The sequence below is a fragment of the Macrotis lagotis genome, chromosome 4 (genome assembly GCF_037893015.1).
Source record: "Macrotis lagotis isolate mMagLag1 chromosome 4, bilby.v1.9.chrom.fasta, whole genome shotgun sequence".
NCBI lineage: Eukaryota > Metazoa > Chordata > Mammalia > Peramelemorphia > Peramelidae > Macrotis > Macrotis lagotis.
The window spans coordinates 249,793,022-249,819,146 of record NC_133661.1 but is presented as its reverse complement, the minus strand read 5'-3'; the positions used below and the strand labels follow the sequence as shown (position 1 = coordinate 249,819,146).

The following is a 26,125-nucleotide window of genomic DNA, read 5'->3' as shown; positions in this document are numbered from 1 at the left end:
TCAGGTTTGGGATTCAAAACAGGACCTCTCTAAATGAGATAGTCATGTGAATTGAATCATTTCCCATGAATGACTTTGTAATGCAAGTTCTCAGTAGACATTGTGTTCTGTTGCACCATTTATATAAAGTGGAATGATTGACCATGCTCAGAGTAATACTAGTTCTTATTTTTAAACTGTTCTATTTGGCATGTGTTTTTATAAAGGTATTATAGCTGGAAAGCATCAAGAGATTTGAAGGCAGTTGGATTAACAAGGCATATAACCTTGAAATATTAGTTTTTTAGAAGTTCATCTATCTTTTCTCAAAGAAAAGGGTCCTAGGGGCATCTTGGTGGTGCAGTGAATAGAGCACCTATCCTGGCTAGAATTAGGAGGGCCTGAGTACAAATCCAGTCTCAGATATTTAATAATAACTTAGCTTTGTGACCTTGGGCAAGTCACTTAACCCCATTGCCTTGCAAAAAAAAAAGGGGGTCCTAAATTCTTTATATTTGAGAAATCCACCAAATATTTAAGCTGGCCTCAATGGCCAGTTTTTTATTTCATGTGCTACAACAATGCCAGAAGCAGCAGCCAAGTGTGGCTACATTTAGAGGTGGGGCAGGGTATGTGTTGGGAAATAGTTAAGTCACAGATTTACATTAGATTTACAGACCTGTGACGAATCTATACTGCTTTGTGAAAAGATTAGCCTTGCAGAGGACATGCTTCTATGCTTTGAGCAAGTCAGCAGTTTGTGGTGGCCCAGAAGGTTGATTTCATAAATTCTTCAGTCTGTGCCAAAGATAGGAAATAGTGCATCCCTGTGAAGTAGTCAAGCTTCCATTGCCATTTGCAAAACTAAACTGCTGAAGCCATCCTTGTCGTTGTGACTTCTGGTGTGGCGCAGACTTCTACCAGGTGGACCCAGTCAGTATATTGCAGTAGCTTTTGAGCTCTGGTTTTCTCTTCTTTATTGCAGAGGTGGTCTGGAGAATGCCGTAGTACAAAGCGTGCAGTGCTGCCAAGCTCCTGAGATCTTTGGTGAAACCTTGTTTGCAGTGGGGGATTGCCATCACCAAAAGCCACCTCCTTGGGCCTCAACTGCAGTGGATACTAGAGACTTTTGATAGCCCCTGGCTGATTGGCTGTTTTCCAGCTGATAGTAGTGAGTGCATTTAAGGTCTGTGACACTGTAAAGTCTCATTAAGTTCCTGCAGCAAGTTGACCTGAAACGCTATGTAAGTGTGGCTTGGATTCCTCAGCTAAAGCACTAGGTACTGGGGCCTTAGCCATGGCTGTATACCACTGACTTCTATCTTGTTTCAGTATCCCATAGAGGTGGGATCCTTATTGAATATATTCATTGAATATATCCATGTCAAGAAGACCAGGATATAATCCTGTGGATTACTAAATTTCAAACACCATATGTAAAATAATCCAACATGATATGTGTGAAGCCAGTCAGTTATACTTAACTGATGTAATTTCATAGTATTAAATCTTTTGAGACTCAGGAAGAGGATACTGGCAAAGAAATGGTAATAGTTCTATTTATTTTTTGCTTTCCCATGTGAGTAAAGCTATATACTTTTCCCTTTAATACAAATGCATGTTAAGTCCAGGCCACTATCTTTCTGACACATTATTCCACATTTCTTGTCTTGAAAAAGGACAGCTCTCTTACTCTAGTAGACTCTTAATTCCAACGTAACTCCTGTGGACAGCTGGAAGATTTAAATATCTCAGGAATATCACTGTCCAGTTTTGAAATGATTTTATAAATGGGTTTCTTCCAGGAGGGGTCTGAGTCTTTCCCTGCTGTGACAGCATTGAAGAATTCCTGCAGTGTCAGGCTGGCAATTTCCAGGAACTGGTCTGGGACCTGCCAAGGCAAAGAAATGAAAGAATGATAAGGCTACCACATACATTACAAAATATACATTCCATGGTGAGTGTTGGGATGGGCATCACTGGCCTACTGAAGAAGGGAGATTCTCCTTGACTTTTGTGGGAATTAACTCCAGGATCCCCTTCAATAGGCCCCAAAGAATAATTTCAAACTAAAGGTGGCCACAAGAATCTTCCCTGTGAGCACACAAACAGCCTTCCAGATTATCATATTTGTAAATCACCTACAGGTGGGCTAGCATTTTAGTAAGCAAGTATAATATCTTGCTATCATATAAAAATCTGTGGTTCATAGGCCATGACTTCCCCCCCAGTGTTTCTTACAAATCTGATATAAAAAAATATCTAAAGTAACAGTTTTTTTCCTTGGTTGTTCATACCCTCTACCCCTCAGCCCCATTTCCTTCCCTTCCAAGCTAACCTGAGTATTCCAGAATTCTTTGTTCCCAATGCCAACTGGGAGACAAGCCCAGAAATCTAATTCAAGCCAGAAAAGGAACCCAAATTCCTAAAATGTCACTATAAGTGAGCAGGCCCCATCCACTAATTCTGGATTTGAGGACCCAGGGCTTCATTGGTCTCTGCTTGTCAAATGGTTCTCCCAAAGTATAGAGATGTGACATTTTTTTCACATACATTTTTACTCCTTTGTTTTTTTAGTAAACTGAATAAATCAAGCATCTGAAATAGCTTTACTATTCCATGTGCCAGCCAAAACAAACTTATTAAGAATCAAGTTGATATATTGAGAAGCAGTCAGAATTTAAGAGAATCTATAAAATATTGAGGGTAGAGAGCTCCCAAGATAGTTCTATATGACCTTGAGGTATTTACTTCTCTGGAACTGTTAACTTGTTTGTAAAATGAAAGAGTTGGATGAGATGATTCCTTAAGTCCATTATAGCACTGAATGACATACTTGAGACAAAAGAAAGAAATTCTAGTTGAATTCCTTAGTTTCCAAAAATCTTTTTTAAAACTCTTCAGTATCTTGCCAAATGAAGTCAGTACCTCCTCTCCCAGAGCTAAGATAACCTGCTTGTAATCATGATCAAAGTTGATTGATTGATTGATGAATAAATAATTAATAATGTGGTTTTTAAAGGGGGAGAATTAATTACAGGATCAATTATGACTCAGGGAAAACAACATGTTGTCAATGAATTGTCAATGGTTTAAGAAATTTGTTCAGAACCATGAGTCAAACAGGGTCAATTTGTGCACCTGTGCTGGCAGCTTTATCACTAAGGTATACCACAGAGAGTGCCTTCTTCAAAAAGTTCCTAAAGAATTGGGAATTTGAATATTGCATAAACATTAAGATTAAAGTAGATTTCTTTCTCTTTCTGGACCCATGATGTTTTCTAAACAAAGGTCTAAACACAGTGTGACAATTGAAATGGAGTTTTTTTCCACTCCCATTCCTGGTCTTTGGCAGCAGTAATATGTAGGTTTAACTATGTCTAGATCATTCTTAGTAATCTCCCATTGATCTCTTGAGAAAAACAATATTAGGGGTGGCTAGGTGGTGCAGTGAATAGAGCACTGGCCCTGGAGTCAGGAGTACCTGAGTTCAAATCTGGCCTCAGACACTTAATTGCTTTGCTGTGTGGCCTTGGACAAGCCACTTAACCCCATTGCCTTGCAAAAACCCTCAAAAAAACAAATTTAGAAAGAAAGACAATATTATATTCTCTTAATTTATTTGACAAAATAATTTAAAATTAATATCATTCCATTGGACCTGTAAGGAAGGAAACATATTCCTTTAAACTCTCAATATCATCACACAAGTATTGACTATAAGACCTTGTACAAAGCAAAGAGACAGCTTACCTCAAAGTCATTTCCCTTATTGTAGTGCATGTTGAGAGTTCGGAAGAGTTCTGAGTTCCTGGGAACTTTCAGCACATTTGAGTTTGTGATTCCTTCAGAGATAGCCTGTCGGGCAAATTTTTCCATCTGGATATAATAAAACTCACGAAAATTACTGAACCATTTGATTAGCTGGGAGGTGATGCAGCGATTGAACTGAAAAAAATTCATCAGATCAAAAATTAAAATGTTTCCCCCATTCTCACAAAGCCCTAAAATATGGAACTATAAACATCCCAGTTCAGAATGATGAGATGATGCAAACATCTTTTTTATTTTTTTAAAAAGCATTGCTTTTTTATTTAAACAAGCATTATGGTTATTTTTCATATTCTTAATTTAGAAATAGAATGATATCAATATTGTCTTGCCCATTAGGAAAGAATTACTTCTATCTTTGGCTTTCTGACTCTTCTTTATTGTTGGTTTTTAGTACCCAAGGTGACTAGGGATATAGAGGTAGTAAAATACAGATCAGCACCAGCACAGTTTTTTTTTAAGGTTTTTGCAAGGCAAATGGGGTTAAGTGGCTTGCCCAAGGCCACACAGCTAGGTAATTATTAAGTGTTTGAGACTGGATTTGAACCCAGGTACTCCTGACTCCAGGGCTGGTGCTTTATCCACTGCACCACCTAGCCACTACCTGCAGTCTTGGACAAAGCTAGACTGCATGGCTGCTGTCAACACCTACCCCCCCAAAAAAAGAATAAGACATGGACAAGATGTGTAGGGATAGGATTCAAGGAAATAACTTGCCAGCAACATGAAACTGCAAGATGAATGCATGTAAGGAACAGTAAGTGAGGTTTGCTTCAGACATACAATTCACGATAGACTGACAGTTCTTTCTATCACAGGCAGGGTCAAGAACATAGGTCACTCAATAAATTTTTCTTTGATGATTGACAAAACAAATATTTTTCAATAGACCAAAGCAGGGTTTCATTTTACTCTGTCAGGGTTGGCATGCATGGACACAAACATTGGTCAACTGACCCTCATTTTGAAACACTGGAAATGGAGATGGATATAAATTGCTAAAGGTACCAATTATATTATGTCTTCTAATCATTTTTTCCCCAATGTTGTGATTAGAACCTTTTCAGTGGGACTACTAGACCTAACCTTAATTTATTGGAGCATTTGAGGGCTTTGATCCATGTGAGGCTACATATGGACTGGGATACCTTCTTACTCCCCTTTGCCCCACCTCCCCACCCCCAGTCAAAAGCAGAAAACTAAGTAGTTTGAGAATTTGTTAAGATAGCTACAAAGGCCACCTGGGGTTGATCCACAAAGGCTTAGGGGACTACATTCCTATAGCCTTCTTCCAAGGGTATGCGGGCAAATGATTAACAACCAACTTTCTTGGGTGGGGTGGGGTCAGGGGCGGAGAGGGAGAAGTGTATTGCACATACTTTTAGCTTAGTCTGCATTATTACCACTTAATCAACAAAGCAATTAGATCAAGCCCTGATTTGTAACATTCCCTAATATCCATGGTACGTATGCCTACATTGAAAATTTAACAATTGGCTCTCAAGTCGGCTGCTTCTGCCTCCAGCCAGCACAGCCCTGCCTGCATCCCCACTCTGACTGGTGGTGAGTCAAGATCAGGACAGCCAGCCACTGTAACAGTTCCTCAAGAGTGATTAGTTAATTTGGTTCAAAATTCAAACTACTCTATCTCTCTGTGTTTAAGCTATGTCTGTAACCCCACTATATAAAATTCCTGCATGTAGCCCTGATTGGATCAGAGCTATCTACCGATCTTTGTCTGTGTTCTTGTAACTTTGCTGTTCAGGTAAATGACTAGAACTAGAGTGGTGTGTAGTGGGAAGAGCACTGTCCAGAGTCCAGAGATCTTGTCCCAGTTCCAGTCTTGGTCCTGTCATTTGACCTCTACAGTAAATTTTCTCAAATGTGAAATGAGGAGGTTGCTCCGTATTCCTAAGATCCCTCCCAACTCTTAATAGTTTATGATTCTAAGACTTTCAAATAAATTTTTTTAAAAGCTCACTAAAACTTGTACTTATTGTCTACTCTTAACTCTTTTGCCCTACTTAGCCATGTGTTTCTATCACTAGCCACTTGGGGGAGCTAAAGTACATGATTCCAAGAGTAGGACTGCTTTAAGTTTTCTCCCTTGCAAAGTAACTTGTTTAATAGTTTTGAAATTCAGTTGTTTTCAAAATTGTGTACTGGTTGCATTAGTCATGCAAATGAGTTTAGTTGTTTTTACCTGAACATCAGGGAAATAGACTTTAAGGAGGTTGGAACTTGGGTAACGGGTGAAGAAAAACATCAACTTGGCTTTCTTCAGGTGGCCAGGGTTTAACCCCTCCTGGATTTACCCCATGGTCAAGGAAAGATAATTTTTTATCAGACCTTCTTTATTTGTGAATTGTTCTGGCTTTGTGGTATTTATTTTCCCTGCCATTGAGTGCTCTTCCTTTGCTGCCCAACTCAGATGAATGGGAAATATCATTTTTTCTCTTATGTTTAATGTTATATATGCAGATTTTTAAAATTTTATAATTTTACATTTTGAAGTTTGAAATATAACTTTACTTCATGTATTCAGTTTTGTATTCAGCATTCATGTATTCAACAAACACAGTGGTTGATGTGATGCCACATCTCTAAGTCTGTAACACTCATTTGACATGAGAAGAAGGAAGATTGATAGTTAAAACTTTAGTAAAGATTAAACAAGGGGCAGCTAGGTGGCATAGTGGATAAAGCACTGATCTTGGACATTTAATAATTACCTAGCTGTATGACCATGGGCAAGTTAACCTCACTGCCTTGCAAAAATCAAAAGAATAAAAATAAAAAAATAAAGGTTAAGCAAGTGGTTTTCTTGATCATTTTTTAAAGAAACAAACTATTTGAGACTTTTTTTTTGGTTATTGTTGCTTTTAAAGAAAAGGGTAATTTATATATATAAATTAAAGTGCTTACTCTGGATCTCTTAAGATTCCTAATATTTCCTGAGTCTAGCATGAGTATATGCAGAATTTAGCTCAGAAACTTGTGCCACCAAAAATTAAGATCTAGACACTACTAGACTGCCTGCTCTTATTCAGGTAACTTGAAATTAGATCTGTATCAATGATTAAGTCATTAATTCTGGCCCCCATGTCTAATTGATACTTAATGTGAAATTTTAATAACGGTTCCAATCTAGACTTGGAGTCTAAGGACCTGTATTCAAATCTTTGCCCTTCCACTTACTGCAATGACAGAGTTAAACTAGTTAGTCTCTAAGATTTCTTTTAGTTCCAAACCTTGATTTTGCATTAGTAACCTGTATTCAGGTGGGGGGTATAGAATTAAATGTTTGCATTTTCCTTTTTTATATAGGAATAATCAATTCTGAGAAAATTTGAAAGCAACAAAAGTGAATAATAATAATAAAGGGGCACTTTTGAGTTGAATTACCCCACCATAAGACCTTTGGACCAATAAAGAATTATTATGATCAAATTTAGAAAAGAAAGTCAGCTAAGGACAGTAATCCTTGTGTAATCCTGAAACAGTGAAATTAATAGATTCTCTTTGGTATTCATCTCATTTTAATGTCCTCTATGCTATCTTACTGACCTGGGCCCTATTCTTCTCCTAGAGGACATTGTTCCTAGTAAAAGATTGTTTAAGACCCTACTATTGTCAGAGGTTTTTTATGTGTTACTTGACTATTCTTAAGACCTGTTAAATTTTCAGGACCCAAGAGAATGAGACAATATACTTTTTTCTAATGAGTGGATATATTTTTTCTAATGTGTGGTAGCTGGTGTGTGTGTGGGAAGATATTTGGGAGGAAGTAAGAAGTTATTAGGCAAGTTTTACATGTGGATGAATCTGATTACATTTATCTCTATAATATCCTGGCGTAGAATGTTATTATTCAGAATATTATCATATTGACAGCTACTTTGAATGAGGTATTGACATGAAGCTAGCCCTGGAAATTCTGTCAATTTTAAGTATGACCAAAACTAGAACCAAGAAGATCTCAGTAGCTCAATATTAGTCAATATAGCTAGATTAAATTTAGTAGGGATACATGAAAGCTTAGCATTTGTATCTCCTCAAAAAATCTGCTACCTAAGTAAAAAGTTGGGAGAAATGTCACTAGAGCTCTTATAATGGATGGTAAACTCAAGAGAAGCAATCAGTGAGATGTGCAGTCAAATAAGCCAATGTAATCTCAGATATCTTTAATAGAAGCATCCATTCTAAGGGAGATAATAGTACTCTGAGCTTGGGCCACACATGGAGTATTAGCATTAAGTTTTGGATATCTGGTTTAGGAGAGATATTGACAATTAACAATTATCCAGAAGATGTAGATAAAATTGGTACCTTTCTTTGAGGGGATGGAAAGTCATCCTCAAAAGGAATGGAACTATAAATGTATGGATTGAAGAAAGTATTTGAAAAATTTTAACTAATTAGGAAAAGAGGTTTTATTTTCTTGATTCCAGGAGGTCAATGTAGGTGAGTTCAACCAATCTGAGAAAATACTTTTTTTTTTAAATCATTAGAGCTGTTCAACAATTTTCCTCAGGAGGGAGTAGATTACTCACCACCAGTGTTCTTCAATCTAAGACTTTCAGAAATACTTCTGACATGTCCAGATAGTTGGATTAGTTGGCCGCTAAAGTTCCTTCCCATCCTTCTACATTCTCACCATAGCATCATGAAACAGAATTTTCTAGGGGTGTGATTTTATAAAATGCCATGTTAGGGTAGACTTTGGGATCCTTCTCATATAATGCTGGTAATGCTCTCTCTTCTCCATTAATGGACTTGTACACTTCTAAACAGAAAACTGTTTAACTTGGGTCATCCTTTAGGCTACCTCCATCACCTAATTTAATTTGTGACATTGTCATGGAGACAGAATACCCAAACTTTGAAGTTACTACCTGTTTTCATCAAACCAACAACCCTTCAGTGGGAAAGATTCTCAACAAGGTCATTATTACTTGCCCATTTGGCATCTATAGATAGCAGGGTTAGATAGATAGAGATTTTTTTTTAGGTTGTTTTTTTTTTTGCAAGGCAAATGGGGTTAAGTGGCTTGCCCAAGGCCACACAGCTAGGTAATTATTAAGTGTCTGAGACCGGATTTGAACCCAGGTACTCCTGACTCCAATGCCGGTGCTTTTATCCACTACGCCACCTAGCCACCCCCTAAATTCTTTCTCATTATGTTTTTCAAATTTTTTTTCTTGTTTTGGCAACTCACATGTCCCTTGCCCTTTTGTAATGGACAATAGTAATAGAACTAAGATCTCTTCCAGTTTTAAAAAATCTCTAGGGCGGCTAGGTGGCACAGTGGATAAAGCACTGGCCCTGGAGTCAGGAGTACCTGGGTTCAAATCCGGTCTCAGACACTTAATAATTACCTAGCTGTGTGGCCTTGGGCAAGCCACTTAACCCCATTTGCCTTGCAAAAAAAAAAAAAGCCTAAAAAAAAGAATTTAGGTACTCCTTTTATCCAGGAGAGTCATCTGAAGCCATAACTGCCATTATATATAAATAGCTTGCAAGCATCTTACTACTTAAAGCCTATATGAGAACAATAAATTTACACCTGGAAAAATCTCTGGGAGCAGCAGGGTAAACAGATAAGGAAATCAGAAATCTAGCTGCCTTTGCCCCAGTCTGACTCTAGATAAAATCATTTCCTTTTTTTCTTTCTATAAAATTTGAATAATAACAACTTATTCTATGGCAGACTGTTACAAAGATAAAGGTAATCAGATTCAACCATATGTAAAATTTGTCTGAGCACATTTTTCCTTCCCTTATGACTGCTCCTTAACCACCCTTGACACTACACTGTCTCTTGTTCCATCAGGATCCACTTGCCTGTGAATTGTCAAGTATTAATGCTGTCTCTATGCATGATGATTTTTTTACTAGCATTTTAACCTTGTATATCTTTATGTACAGCTGCCAGGATTGAAGGCATTGAATAAAAATATTAGGGCAATAGTTGATAAATAACCTAAAGATATTAACTCTACTGGTGTTAATAGAACACTTTGAGTGATAAAATTCTTCAGGACCTAAAGAATTTAATTTCTAATGGCAGAATGCCAGGCACTATAAGAAATGGAGAGAATTATTTTGACAAGATGACTTCCTGGATCTTTGAAATACGACTATGAATGCAATGAAAAGCTTTGAGTTGCTTTAAAGACTAACTAGAATGGAAGAAAAGGTATGAGAAAAATTATTAGAGAAGTTAGCTTTCTCATGGGGACCTCCCTTAATTATTTATATTTTTTCAGTTTGTTGGAATAATGGCAAGTTAATCTTGTGATCAGTAAAGGATATCTGGATAGAAGAGAAAGGAATTGCATCTGTGCTGGTCTTCAGGTTTCCATGTTCCATCTTCACTGTTGGAAGAAGAGCCAGACTTTTTACTTGGCTAGAGGTGAAGGGCAGTGGATATTGTTGCTGGCTTATGCCTGATGTCTGCCGTTTAACAGTGCCCCAAGATAGATCTAGAGACTGTGGAGAGGAAGTATTTTGAGAGGAGGAGATTTGGGAAGGATTATAACTCCAATGGCCATTTTGTCCATACCCTAACAGTTGGCTAAGAATTTGTTTTTCTTGAATGTGAGATGTCATAGCTATATTTGCTGGAGGATCCTGGGAAGGTTTCTGGGTCATTCTTGAATTGACTGGATGACCTAGAGAATCTGAACACTTCTTCAAAGACAATGGCAAAGCACTCATTTGGGCCTCGGCTTGTGATTGTGCCATATTCTGGGAGTCTTCCAAAGAAAGCTGATCATTTCTTGTGTTCCCTGTAGCAGTAGAATATCTACTTTTTCTGTCTTGTCCTGGCACTTGGGTGCCATTTACCAGTTGAATCTGATGATCTGATGGTTTTGATAATACTTTTCTTAAGACTGAGTCTACAACCTGTGACACAGCCCCAGTTAATTCTTTCTTTAATATCTCTGATAGAGTTTCCTCTTCATAAGTTATTAACCAGGGAACCCTAGATTGACTTTCATCTTCAGAAATTTTGGGTTTCTCTCCTTTGTTGAAGTTCCTTTTGAAATCCTTGAACTGGTTAATGTCTACAGCCCAGTGACCATTGTTTGAGCCATTCCTATGTTTTAGAGAATCCTTTTCCCCTTCATTGTCTTTCTGGCTTTGAGCTAAGACATTGTGCTCAGAAAGCTGGAAGAGTCTCTCTTGAAGATTTCTTAGCTGCTCCTGTAACACTTGAAGTTGTTCTTTAAAATGGTGACCTTCTTCCTTCCAGTTTCCTCTGTTGACCCTTGACCACTCTCCCCTCTGGGGATTCTGCTGTTGAGGAAGTTTTTGTTTCCTCTTATTCTCCCTGCTTTTTTCTGTGGAGTGCCTACTATCCTTTTCCATGGAATTGCTTGAGGGCACCAGTGAGTTTGGTGAAAGAGACATACCTTGTATAATAGTTTCTACTCTGGCCCTTTTAGCTTGTATGTGTTCATCACAAAACCAGTCAGAATCAACAAAGTTAGAAATGGTGATTTGGTCCCAAGGAATGGGTGAATCTTGTCCACATCCTCTGGAAGATGGGCTGCTTCCTTCTTCTTTCATAGTTTCTCCTATGTGAGAATATGACTGAGACTTAGAAGAAAGAAATAGAAAATTTGGATCCATCCTGATGTTTCCTCACAAACTTATCAAGTAGTTATAATTTCACTGGAATTTAGAACTCAACAGTATTCAAAGTATTAATTAGAGTCTCTCTTTTCCTAAGTACTCAGAGCTAAAACTTGTAAGATTATCCTCAGTAATATACTGGTTCAATCAACAAGAGAATTTTCTCTTTTGAAGTTATAAGAATGATAGGGAACAGGTACAGAAGGATAACTTTGACTCTTCAGTTCTGGAGATCTAAGAAACACCATAACAGGACCAGGTTTTCAAATTCTGCATTGAAAACTCCTAAAATGGAAAAAAAAGAGAATATAATTTAGAGACACCTAAAACTTAGCCTATTTGGCCACTTGTATATATGCTCAGGTTTTTTTGCCAGCTGTATTTTGGGTTTCTATACCTGTGCAATTCTTTTTTTTTTATTACAAGCATTGTGTCTCCTGATTAATTTTAGATGTGGTTACCTATTTTGTCTTGCTCTGCAGAGTATGCTATATTTTATTTTGTCCTCCTTCAACTAGGAACCTTCTCAAAACTTGAGAGTTGGGGCGGCTAGGTGGCACAGTGGATAAAGCACCAGCCTTGGAGTCAGGAGTACCTGGGTTCAAATCTGGTCTCAGACACTTAATGATTACCTAGCTGTGTGGCCTTGGGCAAACCACTTAACCCCGTTTGCCTTGCAAAAACCTAAAAAAAAACCAACTCCCCCCCCAAAAAAACCTTGAGAGTCTAGATAAACCAACTTCCCTCTTCCCATGTTCTTTTTAAAAAATTCATATAGTTTCAAGTGGAAGTTAAAAGAAATTCCCTTTCTTTGAGTCCTCATGAAACCTTTTGCGTATTCACTACTTAAATGGATTATTTTCACTATTCCACACCCTTTTGGGTTAACTGCCTCTGTAACATGAAAATCTTAGGTTTACAACAATGCATTGTGTTCAAGGCAAATCCTTTGTTGCTCTAGCCGCAGCAATATTGAAAAATCATACAGTCTCAGAGTTGGAAGAAATCTCAAAGGTCATTTAGTTCAGTCTCCTACTTAAATCTTCTCTGCAATATGTTTATCATAATTACCTAGCCTTCATTTAAAGAGTTTTGCCTGTGGAGAACACATTGTATCACAGAATAGCACATTCCATTTTTGGACAACTTTGATAGTCAAGTAATATATCCTTATACTGAGCCAAAATCTTTCTCTCACTTCCACCCATTATTCCTAGTTCTGCCCTCTGGGATCAAGAAAATAAATCTCTCTCTCTTCTACATAATATCCCTTCAGATACAGAAGACAGTCAATTTCTGCCTCATCACCTCCTCCAGAAATCCTAGAACTACCCCCCTAGAACTACTCTGTGTTCTGATAGATGAGCTTTTACCTTTATTTTGCCTAAAACCTGGACTTCTCAGTTCTTTCCCTTTTAAAATTTACTATTTCATTTATTACATGAAAAAACAATTTTTTTTTAACATTCTTTAAAATTCTGGGTTCCAAAATTCTCGACATCCTTCCTCCCCCCCAAGATGGGCAATTCAATATAGGTTTTACTTTTACTGTCATACAAAACGAATTTCCCTAATTAGTCACATTGTGTTTTTTGTTGTTGTTTTTTTAGAATTTTGCAAGGCAAATTAGGTTAAGTGGCTTGCCCAAGGCCACACTCCAGGGCTGGTGCTCTATCCACTGTGCCACCTAGCCGCCCCTATTAGTTACATTGTGAAAGGAAAACCAAACTAAGTCAAACAAACAAGAAAAAGTATAAGTTCAGTTACCTTTCTTCCCATTGGGGAAGCTTTTTCTCCCTATATTTTCTGGTAAGTATTCTCATACATATGAAAAAGTACATATATATATATATATATTTAGATACATATACATATGTGCTTATATGTGATGTGTATGTGTGTAGACACACACAAGAAAACAGACAATACAGAGTAAAAGAGCCTTCCCCATTGAGAGCAAAGTAACCGAACTCACCCAAGAGAAAGAGTCTTAGATCTTACCCAAGGGGAAGTTTCCCTAAGTTTTTAGTACAGCAAGCTGGAGGATAGGGATATAATAAAAATTACCAGTTCCTTTGATTCTGACTTCTTTCCAGCTTCTTTTTTTTCCCTTTAGTAAGCCAAAGTGAGGTTGGCATCATCTATTTTCTTTTTTTGAAGCTGGAAGCCAAAAGCATGCAAAGCCCAAAGAGCCTGGAGAGATTCCAAGCAGGTCCAAAGACTTGAATAAACCACTCCCCCTTTTCCTGCTTTTGCCAATTCTGCCCTGTCCATCATGCAAACTCAAGGCATTAATCTTCACCATGAGGAGAGAGTCCAATAACAATGGACTTTTGGACTCATATTACAATAAAATCAACAGATTGGTTTTAAGAGAGATGAGAGAACTTAAGGATAACACCTAGTTGTGAGCCTAGGTAACTAAGAGGATGGTCATGCCCTCAACTGTAAGAGGAAAATTAGGAAGGATCATGAAATATCAGCTTTTTTGTTTTTTAGCAGAAAGAAAATGAGCACCCACGCCTTTCATCTAATGTGTTCCTTTTGAAAAAGGCACATCTTTCTACAGTTGTATTTCAGTCATTCGACCAAGTCTCTCATACCTGTGAGGTCAAATTTCCTTCCTTGCATAAGGAAGCATTTTAGTACCTACTATGTCCCTGGTTCACTTTATTACTCAGAATTCATCACATTTATGCTCTCTGAGGTCAGAAGTATTATATTATTTTTAGCACTGACAGGTTGAATGATCTATCTAACTATGGTGGGACATTTTTTAACTCAGAAGATGGTTTTCTTTGGCTAATGCCCCAACCTGGAGCACACCAGGAAAACAAATGTGTATACAGTTCATATGTAGGTTTACCTAAATATGGCAGCATGTCCATCTACACAGTCAGTATACAATATGGTATTGTTTATGCAATAGCCTTCATTTTATTTCTTGTAGGAGATGCATAAGATGAAAAGAATTCACAGAAGCCCACAACAAATACAGAAACACATCCCTCAAATAGCTCATTAGATTCCCTTCTGAAGGTAAAATCACTTTGGAGACTCCTAAACAAGTAATCTCCATTCACCTCAGATTGTTACTGACTTAGAAACTCATGGTGGTATGAAGGAAATGATAACAAGGTTCAGCTCTCCTTTCGGCCCCACAGATTACTTCAATACTTCAGCTGTGGAAACTTCATTGACAGTCTTTCTTCAAGGAACACACTGCTGAGGAAATCTTCCTTTAGGAAGTTCCAGTGTTCTCAAGGACTCTTGAATTTAAAATCATAAGATAACCAGTAAATGGGGAAAAGTTCATTCTAAAGAACTCTAGATCTTGACCTCTCTACTCAGAAAAGGAATGAAACAAAAGAAGGTAGTGGAACTCTTAAGTTTATTATATGCTTCTTCTGGACATTAGCATTATTTCCTTTTTGGGATGCAAAAAAGGGAAAAATTTTCCTTCTCCCCTTACTTGATAATCTACAAAATGTGCTAGGAAAAGGGGTGAGCTATTTCACAGCTCATTTTATAAACTACAGAGTAAGAGCAGTTTTTCTGATATGAGTTAAATGCTCTTTTGTCCTTACTCCCTATATAGTCAAAATATCAGGGGAAAGGCTATATGTCATCTCCTATTCAGTAAATTCTAATGACTCCCCATTACCTCCAGGGTCAAATATAAAACTTTTTTTGGCATTCAAAACCTTTCATAACCTGGCCCCCTCCTACTTTCTAGGCTTCTTAAACCTTACCCCACACCCTTGTCCATCTAGTGACACTGGTCACCAAATATCTTACAGGCAGCTTCAGTCACTGAGACCCAATCAGAGGAGTTTGTTCTGTCCTCTAAACTTCAACAGGGGCTGAGAGAGTACTATTATCTTCCTCCCCCCTTCCCCAAGAGAGCAATGACTTGATTCCATATCTTTAATCTGTTGGGAGCATGGTTTACATCCTATCCTCCCCATGGAAACAAAAAATCTCCAACAAAATCACATAAATCATTCCCATTCCATTCATTTTTAAACTGAACATATTCCCAAACTTCCCCCTTCTGAGATGGACATCAACCCTTCAGGGTAATTATAATCTAACATTCACCACAGCAGTTATGCAGGTGGTGCTAAAATAATCACTCCATCTTCAGTGAGTATTCTCTAGGAAAAAAATAATCTATTGATTGTGTTCTCAATCAAAAACTTTTGGAGACTACTGCCTTAAGCAAAGTGTTAGATCACATGTCTGTTACCATAAGAGGACCCTTTAGAGAGAGACCCTATTTATTTATATATTTATTAGGTTTTTTGCAAGGTAAATGGGGTTAAGTGGCTTGCCCAAGGCCACAGCTAGGTAATTAAGTGTCTGAGACCAGATTTGAACCCAGGTACTCCTGACTCCAAGGCCAGTGCTTTATCCACTACGCTACCTAGCCACCCCAAGAGACCCTATTTAGACAAAGATCTATGTCCTGTAACCTTATACAGTTGATTGTGGGAATTCATCAAATTGAGCAAGATACTACACTGATCAATGTCTCTTATACATGCCATAATCTCTTGTCTCTACACCTTTAATCTCACTATTCCATATGCTTAGAATATTTTCCTGTATTTCTACCTCATCTGTCTGCACATCTATACCTATAATCACTCCAGTATCTGTGGCAGGAAAAGCCCAAATGAGGTCCTGAAGAATCAGACACGACTGAAATGACTGAACAATAAACTTTTATTTTGTATCCGTTGAATGATGAGACCAGAAACCAGACTGAGAAGTTCTTGTTTCTCTTCAAGTAAAGGAAGTAGAAGCAATGGTGTAAACTGATTCATTGAAAGCAAGGACCATGACTTATTTGTCTTCATCCCTCCCCTAGCCGCTAGCACCATACATTTGATATATTAATGTTTGTTTAATTGAAAGGGAATCTTTGAAAAGATAGGCATTTTCTAGACAGCACAAATGGTATAATACAATATCTGTGAACAGGTATGGATCTTTTTATATTGGGGGTGGGGAAGCATCATGGAAATCAATCATTTGCGAGACTATCAAACAGAAAACATAATTTTCTGACATAAAAAATCTGAACATACATCAGGATACAAGGACAATTTATAATTCTTCTCCAGGGCATATAACCACAGGACAAGAAGGGTGTAGAATATGAGTCTTGCCTTTATCAGCAAAACCCTAATCTTTGAGCATTTAAAACCAAAGATACAAAAACCATTTCCTTTTACTGATGTTTGTTGTTGAACTTGATTGATTCCCTGCACAATGGGAAGGTAGCGTCCTCAAAAACCACATTTCAACCACTAGCACAGAATGGTTGGGACTCATGAACAAGCAACAAAACAGCATTAAGCTTTCCTTGACAGCAGATGCAAAACACAGATGAAATGGAATGACAGACACACACAGAGTGTGTGAGACACTAAATGGACAATCTCCTTTAGTCTGACTGAGGGTAAAGATATCAAACCACAGCAGCTGTGATCTCCAGAAGGTTAGACTGGTAGCTGCAGTAACATCATTAAGAAAGAACTTCCCCCAGGTTACTTCCCTGCAAGTATCTAACTAAGTAGTTTATGGCTACAGGAACACTAGGGAACTGCTGCTAAAGTGGTTCCAAAGGAGAAAGCCAGGACTACAAGAAATGTGAATACTTCTAGTGACTGGAAGGTATTTGTGTTTCTGAGTGTGTAGGTTTTTAAGAAACAAGGACTCTTCTGGATTTTGAGGTAGAAACAAAAAAGAATGACAAGATACTTTGAAGTCTTTGGATAAAAGGTACCATCTGTTGTTATTTTTCCTATAATCATTCAGCAAATGTATCTTGTATATCTGCTATGCACAGGACTGTGCTGAGTCTGTGTGGTCATCATTAACATAATCGTTGTCATCATTTAGAGACCAGTCCAAACTGATCTTTAGAGGATTTGGTGATTTTGGTTTAGTGCAAGTCCTTATGTACTTTCATCAGTAAAACTTTAGTTCTTTTGGCATATTCAATTCCTATGTTAATCTAGTTCTCCAAAGAGACCTTGCTCTCAACAAGTCTTACAGGCAGGTAGATGGGGCAGTGAATAGAATGCTAGAACTAGAATCAAAAAACTTTAGAAGATTTTGAAACGTGTCAGATTCTTGACATTTGGGATTTTCTTGGTAGAGATACTAGAGTGGTTTGCCATTTCCTTCTCTAGCTCATTTTACAGAATAGAAACTGAGGCAAATAGGGTTAAGTGATTTGCCCAGGATCATAGAGTTAGTATCCAAGGTCATGAGTGAAATATTCCCAATAAAACCATTTCAGGGTTAATATTCCTAGTGAAGTCCTCTTGGGGTTAAGAAATATTAAAGAACAAGCAATTATTCTTAAACTATTTCTAGAAGAAAGCCCCTTGTATTCCAAAAAGGTGGCTCACTCTCCTAGCTTTTGATAAGAATACTTTTACTGACTACTAGGATAGTAGACTTTTTCCCATGAGAACTTTGCATTCCAAAGAAGCTTATAAGACTCCTCTAGTTAGATAAGTAGACTGTTCCTAGACCTTGCATTCCAAGACAAGTTACATTACTTCAATAAGATAGTTATGTGTGGGATAAAAATTCCTTTAAAAGAAACATAAGAGACTCTGAGCAAAAAAAAATATTTTGACTTTTTTCAAAAAAAAGGGTAGACTCCAGGTCTCACAAAGGTAGTGAAGATCAAGGAGCTGCCCCGAATCGACAGTCAAGCAAGATTATATGGCCTAATGCAATCCCCTCCTCCTCCCTATCGTCCCTCTCTGTCAACTCATTGGTTAGTCGTCAATGTTACATTCTACTTGTGAAAATCTATCCCAGCAACAAAGAAAAGAATGAAAGGTTTTCATAAAATATTACCTCACCATCCAGATGGTGAGAATAACCTTCAGGATTATAACTATTTTATTGAAGTAATGTAACTTGTCACAAGGTCTAGGAACAGTCTACTTATCATCAAACAAGATGAGTCTTATAAGCTTTGGAATGCAAGGTTTTTCTCATGGGAAAAGTAGTCTTATCAAAAGTCAGGAGAGTGAGCCACCTGTTTAGAAGACAAGGAGCTGGCTTCTAGAAATAGTTTAAGAATAATAGTTTGTTCTTTCTTTCTTTAATATTCCTTATTCTTTTCTTTGTTGCTGGGATAGATCTTTCACAAGTAGAATGTAACATTGACGACTAACCAATGAGTTGACAGAGAGGGACGATAGGGAGGAGGAGGGGATTGCATTAGGCCATATAATCTTGCTTGACTGTCGATTCGGGGCAGCTCCTTGATCTTCACTACCTTTGTGAGACCTGGAGTCTACCCTTTTTTTTGCTCAGAGGAGTCCCTATATTTTTTTTAATGGATTTTTATCTCACACAGCCAGATTTGAACTACTCAAGAAGCTGAGTCTTCTTACTCCAAGCCCAGCACCATATCTACTGTGTCAAATAGTTACCCTTGGAATCAAGAAGACCTGAATTCAAATTCAACTTTAGATACTTACTAGCTATGTGGTTTTGGATAAGTCCCTTAACTTCTGTTTCAGTTTCCTCCTCTATAACATGTATGTATATAATAATAGCACCTATTTCCCAGAACTGTTTTGAGCAAGTCTTAATGCTTCATCATTACTGTTAAGTCCTGCTATGAATCTACCTAATTGAATGGGCTGATAAGATTTAAGGGGTGTGAGATGACTGCCTCATCCCAAAGTTTTCTCACTTTCCCCCAGATGCCATAAGTGCAAAACACCCTTAGGAGATTTCCAAGTTAGTGACACTGAGTCATTAACACCATAGTGACTACTTGCTTTCAGGTAAGTTGGGATCTATATCAGAGGAGGATGAATGAACACAGGAGTGAGAATTAGGAGCCACTTATTAACTAGATGACCTTTGAAATTTTCTGGAGCACATAGACAAAATTAGTAGTTTATACTAGATCACTGATAAGACCCTATCTACCCTTTGATTTTCTTTGACTTTTAATTTGGCCAATTACACAATTTTGCCTATGGCCAGACTTGTCTTCCACTTTATAAAAAGTTAGTATAAATAAACCTCTCTAGCCCCTATTACAAATACTTTTACCACCAAAATATAATTTGCTAAGTAGTTTTGACCCTTATTATTTTGTTTGTGTGTACATACTCATATGTATACTATGCATACATGTACAAATATATATATATATATATATATTTGTATTGACATATTTCCTGCCAACACTAAGATTCTATTTCATTTTCAAAGGTCAAGTTACTAAGGTGCTCTATATATTATAATTCCCAATTATTTAGAGCACAGAGGAACTACCTACTTTCCTTTTCAATAATATCCAGGGTCAGAACTCCATCGAGATACATAGAAATCAGATTCCAAATGGTCCTTCCAAAATAGAATACTCCTTCTATTGATTTAGTCAATAGAATATAAGTTCACTGGATGGCATAGGATATTTTACTTACATATTTAAAACCAGTGATGGAAATGGAAATAGTTACCATCTAGAAATTATGATTGTTGCTGTTTCAGATAACTAAATTAGTTTAATGTAGGATTAGAGGGTTCCTAGAGCAGTCAAAATTCCCAGAGCCTTTTCCAGTCTTATCCCTGATTCTGAAGTTATGCAATGTGTAGTCTGCATTTTATATAATTTTTTCATTTCATTGGTACATCAACAGTCAGGAACTATTTGACTTCTTCAAACTTGTCTGAGATGAATTTCTTTGAAGCCTTTTTATAGGCTTATAGAATTTATATTTAGAGTCAGAAAAAAAACTTGGAGGTCATCGAGTGTCTAATGTCCTCATTTTATAGATGGAGAAACTGAGAGAGAGGGATTAAGAAACATTTCCAGGGCAACACAGTAAGTGAAATGGGATTTGAAGTCAGGTTATCCTGACCCCAAATCCAGTATTTTATCATTATACCACACTACCTCCTTAATACTTCTGCTGACTCTACAGAGTCAGAAGATGAAAATTCTAGCCTTATTCTCCTCACCTATAAAATAAGAATATTACTATTTGCCCATTATCATAATCATGCTAGTTCAGACCCCTCATTTTAAGTACCTCACAATGTTATTGTGAGGATACAAAAAAAAATAACTGAGTGTAAGAGATTATTACTTACCCAGAGGTGAAGAGGCAGAGAGACTATCTTGAAGCTTCAAAACTCCCCACTAAAAATTTATGTAGAAGGAACTGCCCTCTGTTTCCCCCACAGTAAGGTCCTTTCCCTGTGGCTGTGATGAATTGGGATGCTACCCAGGGTGTGGTAAGTAGACTGAAGGGCAGGGCCCACTGATACAGACCTGGAGGAGCTCTTTCTCTGGCACTGAAAGCTCTTACAGACGGCTAGGCAAAGGAGACGTTTCCAAAGCAGCCAACCAGCTATGAGGGACTTATGAATATGCAAATCAAGTACAGCCAACTGCAAGTTGAGCTCTTTCCCAGCCCATGATTGTGATGCTCAGGTGCCTACAAAGCTCAGCTTAATTCAGTTCAGTATAGCAGCCTGGAAAAGTGACTCTCTCTTTTCCAAAAACGTCTGGAGGCCTCTTTAGAGCAAAAAGGGACTTTAGTTATTCTCTCATCTAAGTCACTCATGTTATGGATGAAAAACTAAGGACCAAGGAAGTTAAGTGGTTGTCCTTAGTCACCCAGGTAGGTAGTAGCAGGTCTGGGATTTGGAAGGAAGTTGTCTAATTCCAAATTCCACCATACTACACTATCTGAGAGAAAGGTAGACGAGCCCTTTCAATTGAGTCAATGAATAGAAGGTAAGTTCTTTGAAGATATGGGTGGGCTATTTCACTTGTGTCTTTGAATTCTCAAAACCTAGCATGAGGTCTGGCGCACAGTAGCAGTTCAATAAATGCTTACTGATTGATGACATCAAATGAAATACTCTTATTTCAGAAAATATAAGCAAATCTCCTTCAAGATCAATGTCCACTTCTCTTCAGTGTCCTGGTTGGAATGTTTAGAAATATGTCTATATCCCTCAGCAAAATACTCCATTTCAAATTTATTCAAAGGACTAGATGCTATGATTTCCAGAATCTGGTTCTCTGAATGGGAGGAGTAGAGAAACTAACTGAGCAAAAAACAACCATGAGGATTTTTTTGGGGGGGAACAGAATTAGGGAGAAGCCTTTTCTAATATTTATCCCCAAAGCTTCCTCAGCTTCATCACCCTCTCCTTGACTTAAAAAAATTGAATGAGTAATGAGCATTGCAAAATGTCTTTGTCATTGAATTTTCTAGGGGAACATTATCTGTTGTAATTGGTTAATACTTGCACAAATGCACATATGCATATGTACACACACACACAGACACACACACGGAGGGGGGGAGTCCAGTTGTACCAGAAGAAAGGAATATTAACTTTTGGCAACTATAGTACAACATTCATTATAAATTTTCCTTCTCAGCAGATTGTATCTTTGTGAAAACAGAAACTGAATAGGAGCCATAGAGTATGGAGTCTATTTGTCTCCCTAGAAGATTTGTGTGGGTGTGTGTTTGTGTGGATATTAATGTGTCCATAGACCATATTTTCTACATCATAAGCTCACTTGTTTTGGGCTCATGAACAAAATTCTTAGGGGAAGAAAGTGCAAAAATCTCTTGGGGAATTAAATAGATGTCAAACCAACATTATGTTGTTGTTCAGTCTCTTTCAGTTGTACTCAGCTCTTTGTGATCCTGTTTGGGGTTTTCTTGACAGAGCTGGTGAGGTGGTTTGCCATTTTTCTTTCTCCAGTTCATTTTACAGATGAGGAAACTGAGGCAAACAGGGTTTTGAATTGCCCAGGATCATAAAGCTAGTAAGTGTCTGAGACCAGATTTGAAGTGATCAAGATGAGTCTTCCTGGCTCTAGGACTGGCACCCTATCCACTATACCACCCAGCTGCCTCAAATCAATATTAATAGCAACTAAAAATTAAAAAATGAGTAGTTCCTTGGAAGGACAATTCTGAAAAAGAGACAGAAATTTTAAATTCTAATCTCAGCTCCATTGACTTGTGTGATCTCTGGAAAGTCAGTTAATCTCTCTAGGCGAAGAGGATACTCACTGACCTTTCAAATCTCTTCTATGTCTAACATTCCATAAGTATAAACTAGATTATTGTGTTCTTTGGGCTTTTGGATGTATCTGGTCCTGTTGTGAAGATGCATATAATTGATATTTATGCATTGTCCCCCCACCAGTTAAAAGTTCCTCAGGAGTCATTCTACCCATCCCACAAAATTTCATTAGTAACCTTGTGATTTCAGTATATTGCAGTAAGGTAAAGATCTGGAAAAATAGATAGATTCAATGAATCAATTGATCTAATCCCTATTAAATACCTGATATATGCCAGACACTGTGTACTATGATTAACATGAATCAAGAAATCAAATGAAAGAACTTCAGCCAAAAAGTCAGTGTTATTAGTCAAAAAACCAATCCTTCATTAATTCAATAAAACTCTCACTCAGTAATATTTATTAAGTACCTAGAGGAAACTTAAAGGAGCACACCTTTTCTGTGAAAAGGAAAAAGGCAAATATAAAACTGAAGATGTAGGGCCTGTGTTAACAGAGGTGATTTAATGAAGGACTTCAAAATACCCCTTCTTTGAGAAACCTTCATCTCCCCTTTGATTCTTTTGCCATTTATTCCAGACTGCTTAATGGTCCTTCCTTTCTCCCTGACTTAAAACAAAAGGGGGAAAAAAAACCAAACCTATTCTGCCTTCAGACTTTCTTTTCCTATTTCTTTTGGTGGTAACTACTATCCTTTGAGTCAACCAATTTCAAAACCTCCTCCCAGTCCAATGCTATTGAGTATCTTTGCCATGTTTCTCAGGTTTATCACTTCTTCCCATTCCCCTTAGTCACCACTCTGCATCAGGCTTACTACCTCCTACCTTGATTGCAGGCATCTCCTTCCTCATCTTTGTATCTACAGTGTCAAACACAGAGCCTCAAACATGGTAAATCCTTAATAATTACTTGGGAATGAATGGATGATTTCCTTGCCTCCATTCCTTCCCACCATAATTCATCCTGTGTACCTCCTCTAGGTTATCCTTTTTAAAAGTATCACTTTGATCATACTCAAAAACATTTAATGGTTTTCCATGGCATTCAAGAACTGCCATTGTTGTTGTCAACCCATAAAGTCCACGGGTTTATCGTGGCAAAGATAGGAGAATGGTTTGCCATTTTTTTTCTCCAGATCCTTTTACAGATGAGAAAACTATGATAAACAAATGACTAGCCCAAGGTCACGTAGCTAAAAAATATCTGGTACCATATTTGAGCTTAGATCTTCTGACTCTAGGCCCAGATTCTATCCACTGAGCCATCAAGTTGTCCATTCTAGTCAAACTAGTCTATTCATTATTTCTCTTCTACCCATTGAACACTGCCAACCCTATGCCTTTTCTTATAGTTTCCCTTATTCAGAATACCTTATCTCTTCCTGTTCACTATACTCTACATTTTTCAATGCTCAACTCAGACTTCACTGCTTTTGTGAAATATCCATTATTTACCTTGACCTTAATCACAGCTATCTCCTTTTTCTTCCTTGAACAATTCTTGTTTGTATCATCACTTATTGCATTATCTGTTATAGTCCTCAGCTTACAGCACTTTTCTTATTTCCCTAGTAGATTCTAAGAGCCATGAAGTATGAACTGTCATTTATTGTATTTCTCACCTAACACCATACTATGAACACATAAGGTATTCAATAAATGTTCATTGATGTAAGCTAAAGGTGAGCAATGACCTATGGCTTTCTATAAGGTAGATGTACCTCTAACTTTTGAGTAGAGTTAGATTGAAAATGAGTTGATAATAAGCTAAAAATATACTTCTAAATTCACCCATCCAATTTGAAATCTTTTCCATCTAATGGACTCATGTTATCATCATCACCAGTAAGCTTTTCTAGAATGCAGTTCCATACTAGGTACTCTGTATATTAAGAGGCAAAAGCCATCATTCCTTACTTACAAAGGAACTCACAATCTATTTCACTCAATTTCATATTCATTTATTTACCAAATATTCAAGTATCAACCTTGTTCAAGTCTTGGGCTAGGTTTTGCTTTGGGGAACATTAAGTTCAAATTAGCATATCTGATATTTTTACTCTATTACTTTCCACATTGTACATTACAACCAAATGGAACCATCAGCTGTTATCAGCTTTCATCATGAACTTTCTTGTCTCCCACAATATATTTTCTTTGTATCATCAGCCCTTAGCATTGAACATGTCTTATAGTTGACTTTTAGTTCATGTTTATTGAATGTTCCAAATTGGTGAAATGGACTTCTGGGGTGCTAGAGGACCTCAGAGAGAGCTCAAGTAGTTGGGAAATGCCTTTTGAAAAGGTATGTTTGAGACAAAAATTTCAAATCCTTGACAAGTCAGGATTTTGTTAAGCAGAGAGTGAAAAACTGGACATTTCAGAAAAAGGGAATGGTATGAGCAAAGGTGTTCTGCTACATGCGAATACAGTAAATAATAATGGGAAATCTGATTTGATTAAAATAGAGGCTTTATGTAGGAAATTAATGAAAAAAATTATTCATTCTTTCAACATTTATTAAATCTTACTGTGTGTAGAATGTTATAATGGATACTGGGGGAGATAAAAAGTCAATTCAGAGTCCTTGCCCTGCTAGAGCTAACAGTCTAGTAGGGAGATAAGACACAAACATAAATAACTATAATAGATTACCCAAGCTACTTTCTCAGCTACTTTCCTCCTATTTCATAATTTAAAAAGAGGCTCAATATGATACAGCTAGGAAATAGTAGGACTGAGAAACAAGAGTTAATGTAACAAAGGACAAAGTGCAAAGAGTGTTGGATTTGGCATCAGAAGTGCTGCATTCAAATACCAATTCTACTATTTCTTAGCTATGTAATAATAATAGTATTGTTGGTCTGTCATTTTTTAAGAAGACCAGGACATCAGGGAGGTGATGCCATGATAAGCATATGAATTGGATTTGAGTGAGGGGGATACTGTGCTGAGTCATTAGCCTCACTTTCTTCTCCAGAGCCATCTGGGTTCAGTAGCTAGGTATGAAGCAGGACAAGTGGAGATAGCCTGGATATGGGGCAATCAGAGTTAAGTAACTTGCCCAAGGTCACACAGCTAGTAAGTGACAGAATTCCTGTCCTCCTGAATTCAAGGTCAGTACTCTATCCATTACGCCACTCACTCAAAATCCAGTTCATGTGCTTGTCATGGCATCATCTCCCTGATGTTGTGGTCTTCTTCGAAAATGAAGGGCAAACATTCTTAGTTGTATGGCCCTAGGCAAATCACTTAGCCTCTCTGGACCTCAGTTTTCTTATCCAGAATATGAAGGGGGAGGGCATTGCCACATAACCTATAAGATCCCTTCTACTTCTATAATACTATAAAGAAAGTACATGATAATGACATTGGAGACATGCCAAATAAAGTGAGATGCAAAGTCCTGGGTGGGGAGGCAGACTGCTACCTAAGCATTAGAAGACACTTCATGAAAGAGATGAGATTTAAGTTGGGCTTAAAACTAAAAAAAGTTTTATTTACATGTGTTGTATCATCTTTATTAAAAGACAGGCGGGAATCCAGTAGGTGAGAAT

The 26,125-nt window shown here is 37.5% G+C and overlaps 1 protein-coding gene across 1 annotated transcript; it reads right to left on the bottom strand.

Moving 5' to 3' along the window:
- Positions 1-469: 469 nt before the first annotated feature.
- PROX2 (prospero homeobox 2) lies at positions 470-20,795 on the bottom strand. Its single transcript, XM_074236278.1, has 5 exons — positions 20,602-20,795; positions 10,087-11,736; positions 6,014-6,121; positions 3,733-3,927; positions 470-1,870 (listed from the first exon to the last, which is right to left on the bottom strand). Exons 2-5 carry the CDS (start codon positions 11,446-11,448, stop codon positions 1,685-1,687), a joined length of 1,851 nt encoding a protein of 616 aa, XP_074092379.1. The 5' UTR covers positions 11,449-11,736; positions 20,602-20,795; the 3' UTR covers positions 470-1,684.
- Between the last annotated feature and the right edge of the window lie 5,330 nt (positions 20,796-26,125).

What these genes read in the sequence shown, in the direction of transcription:
- PROX2 (XM_074236278.1), bottom strand. Translation starts at nt 11,448, where the DNA reads ATGGATCCAAATTTTCTATTTCTTTCTTCTAAGTCTCAGTCATATTCT. An exon ending in TCTATTTCCCTGATGTTCAG is followed by an intron (nt 3,928 to 6,013) that starts GTAAAAACAACT and finishes AATTTTTTTCAG; the next exon opens with TTCAATCGCTGCATCACCTC. An exon ending in ATAAGGGAAATGACTTTGAG is followed by an intron (nt 1,871 to 3,732) that starts GTAAGCTGTCTC and finishes TTGCCTTGGCAG; the next exon opens with GTCCCAGACCAGTTCCTGGA.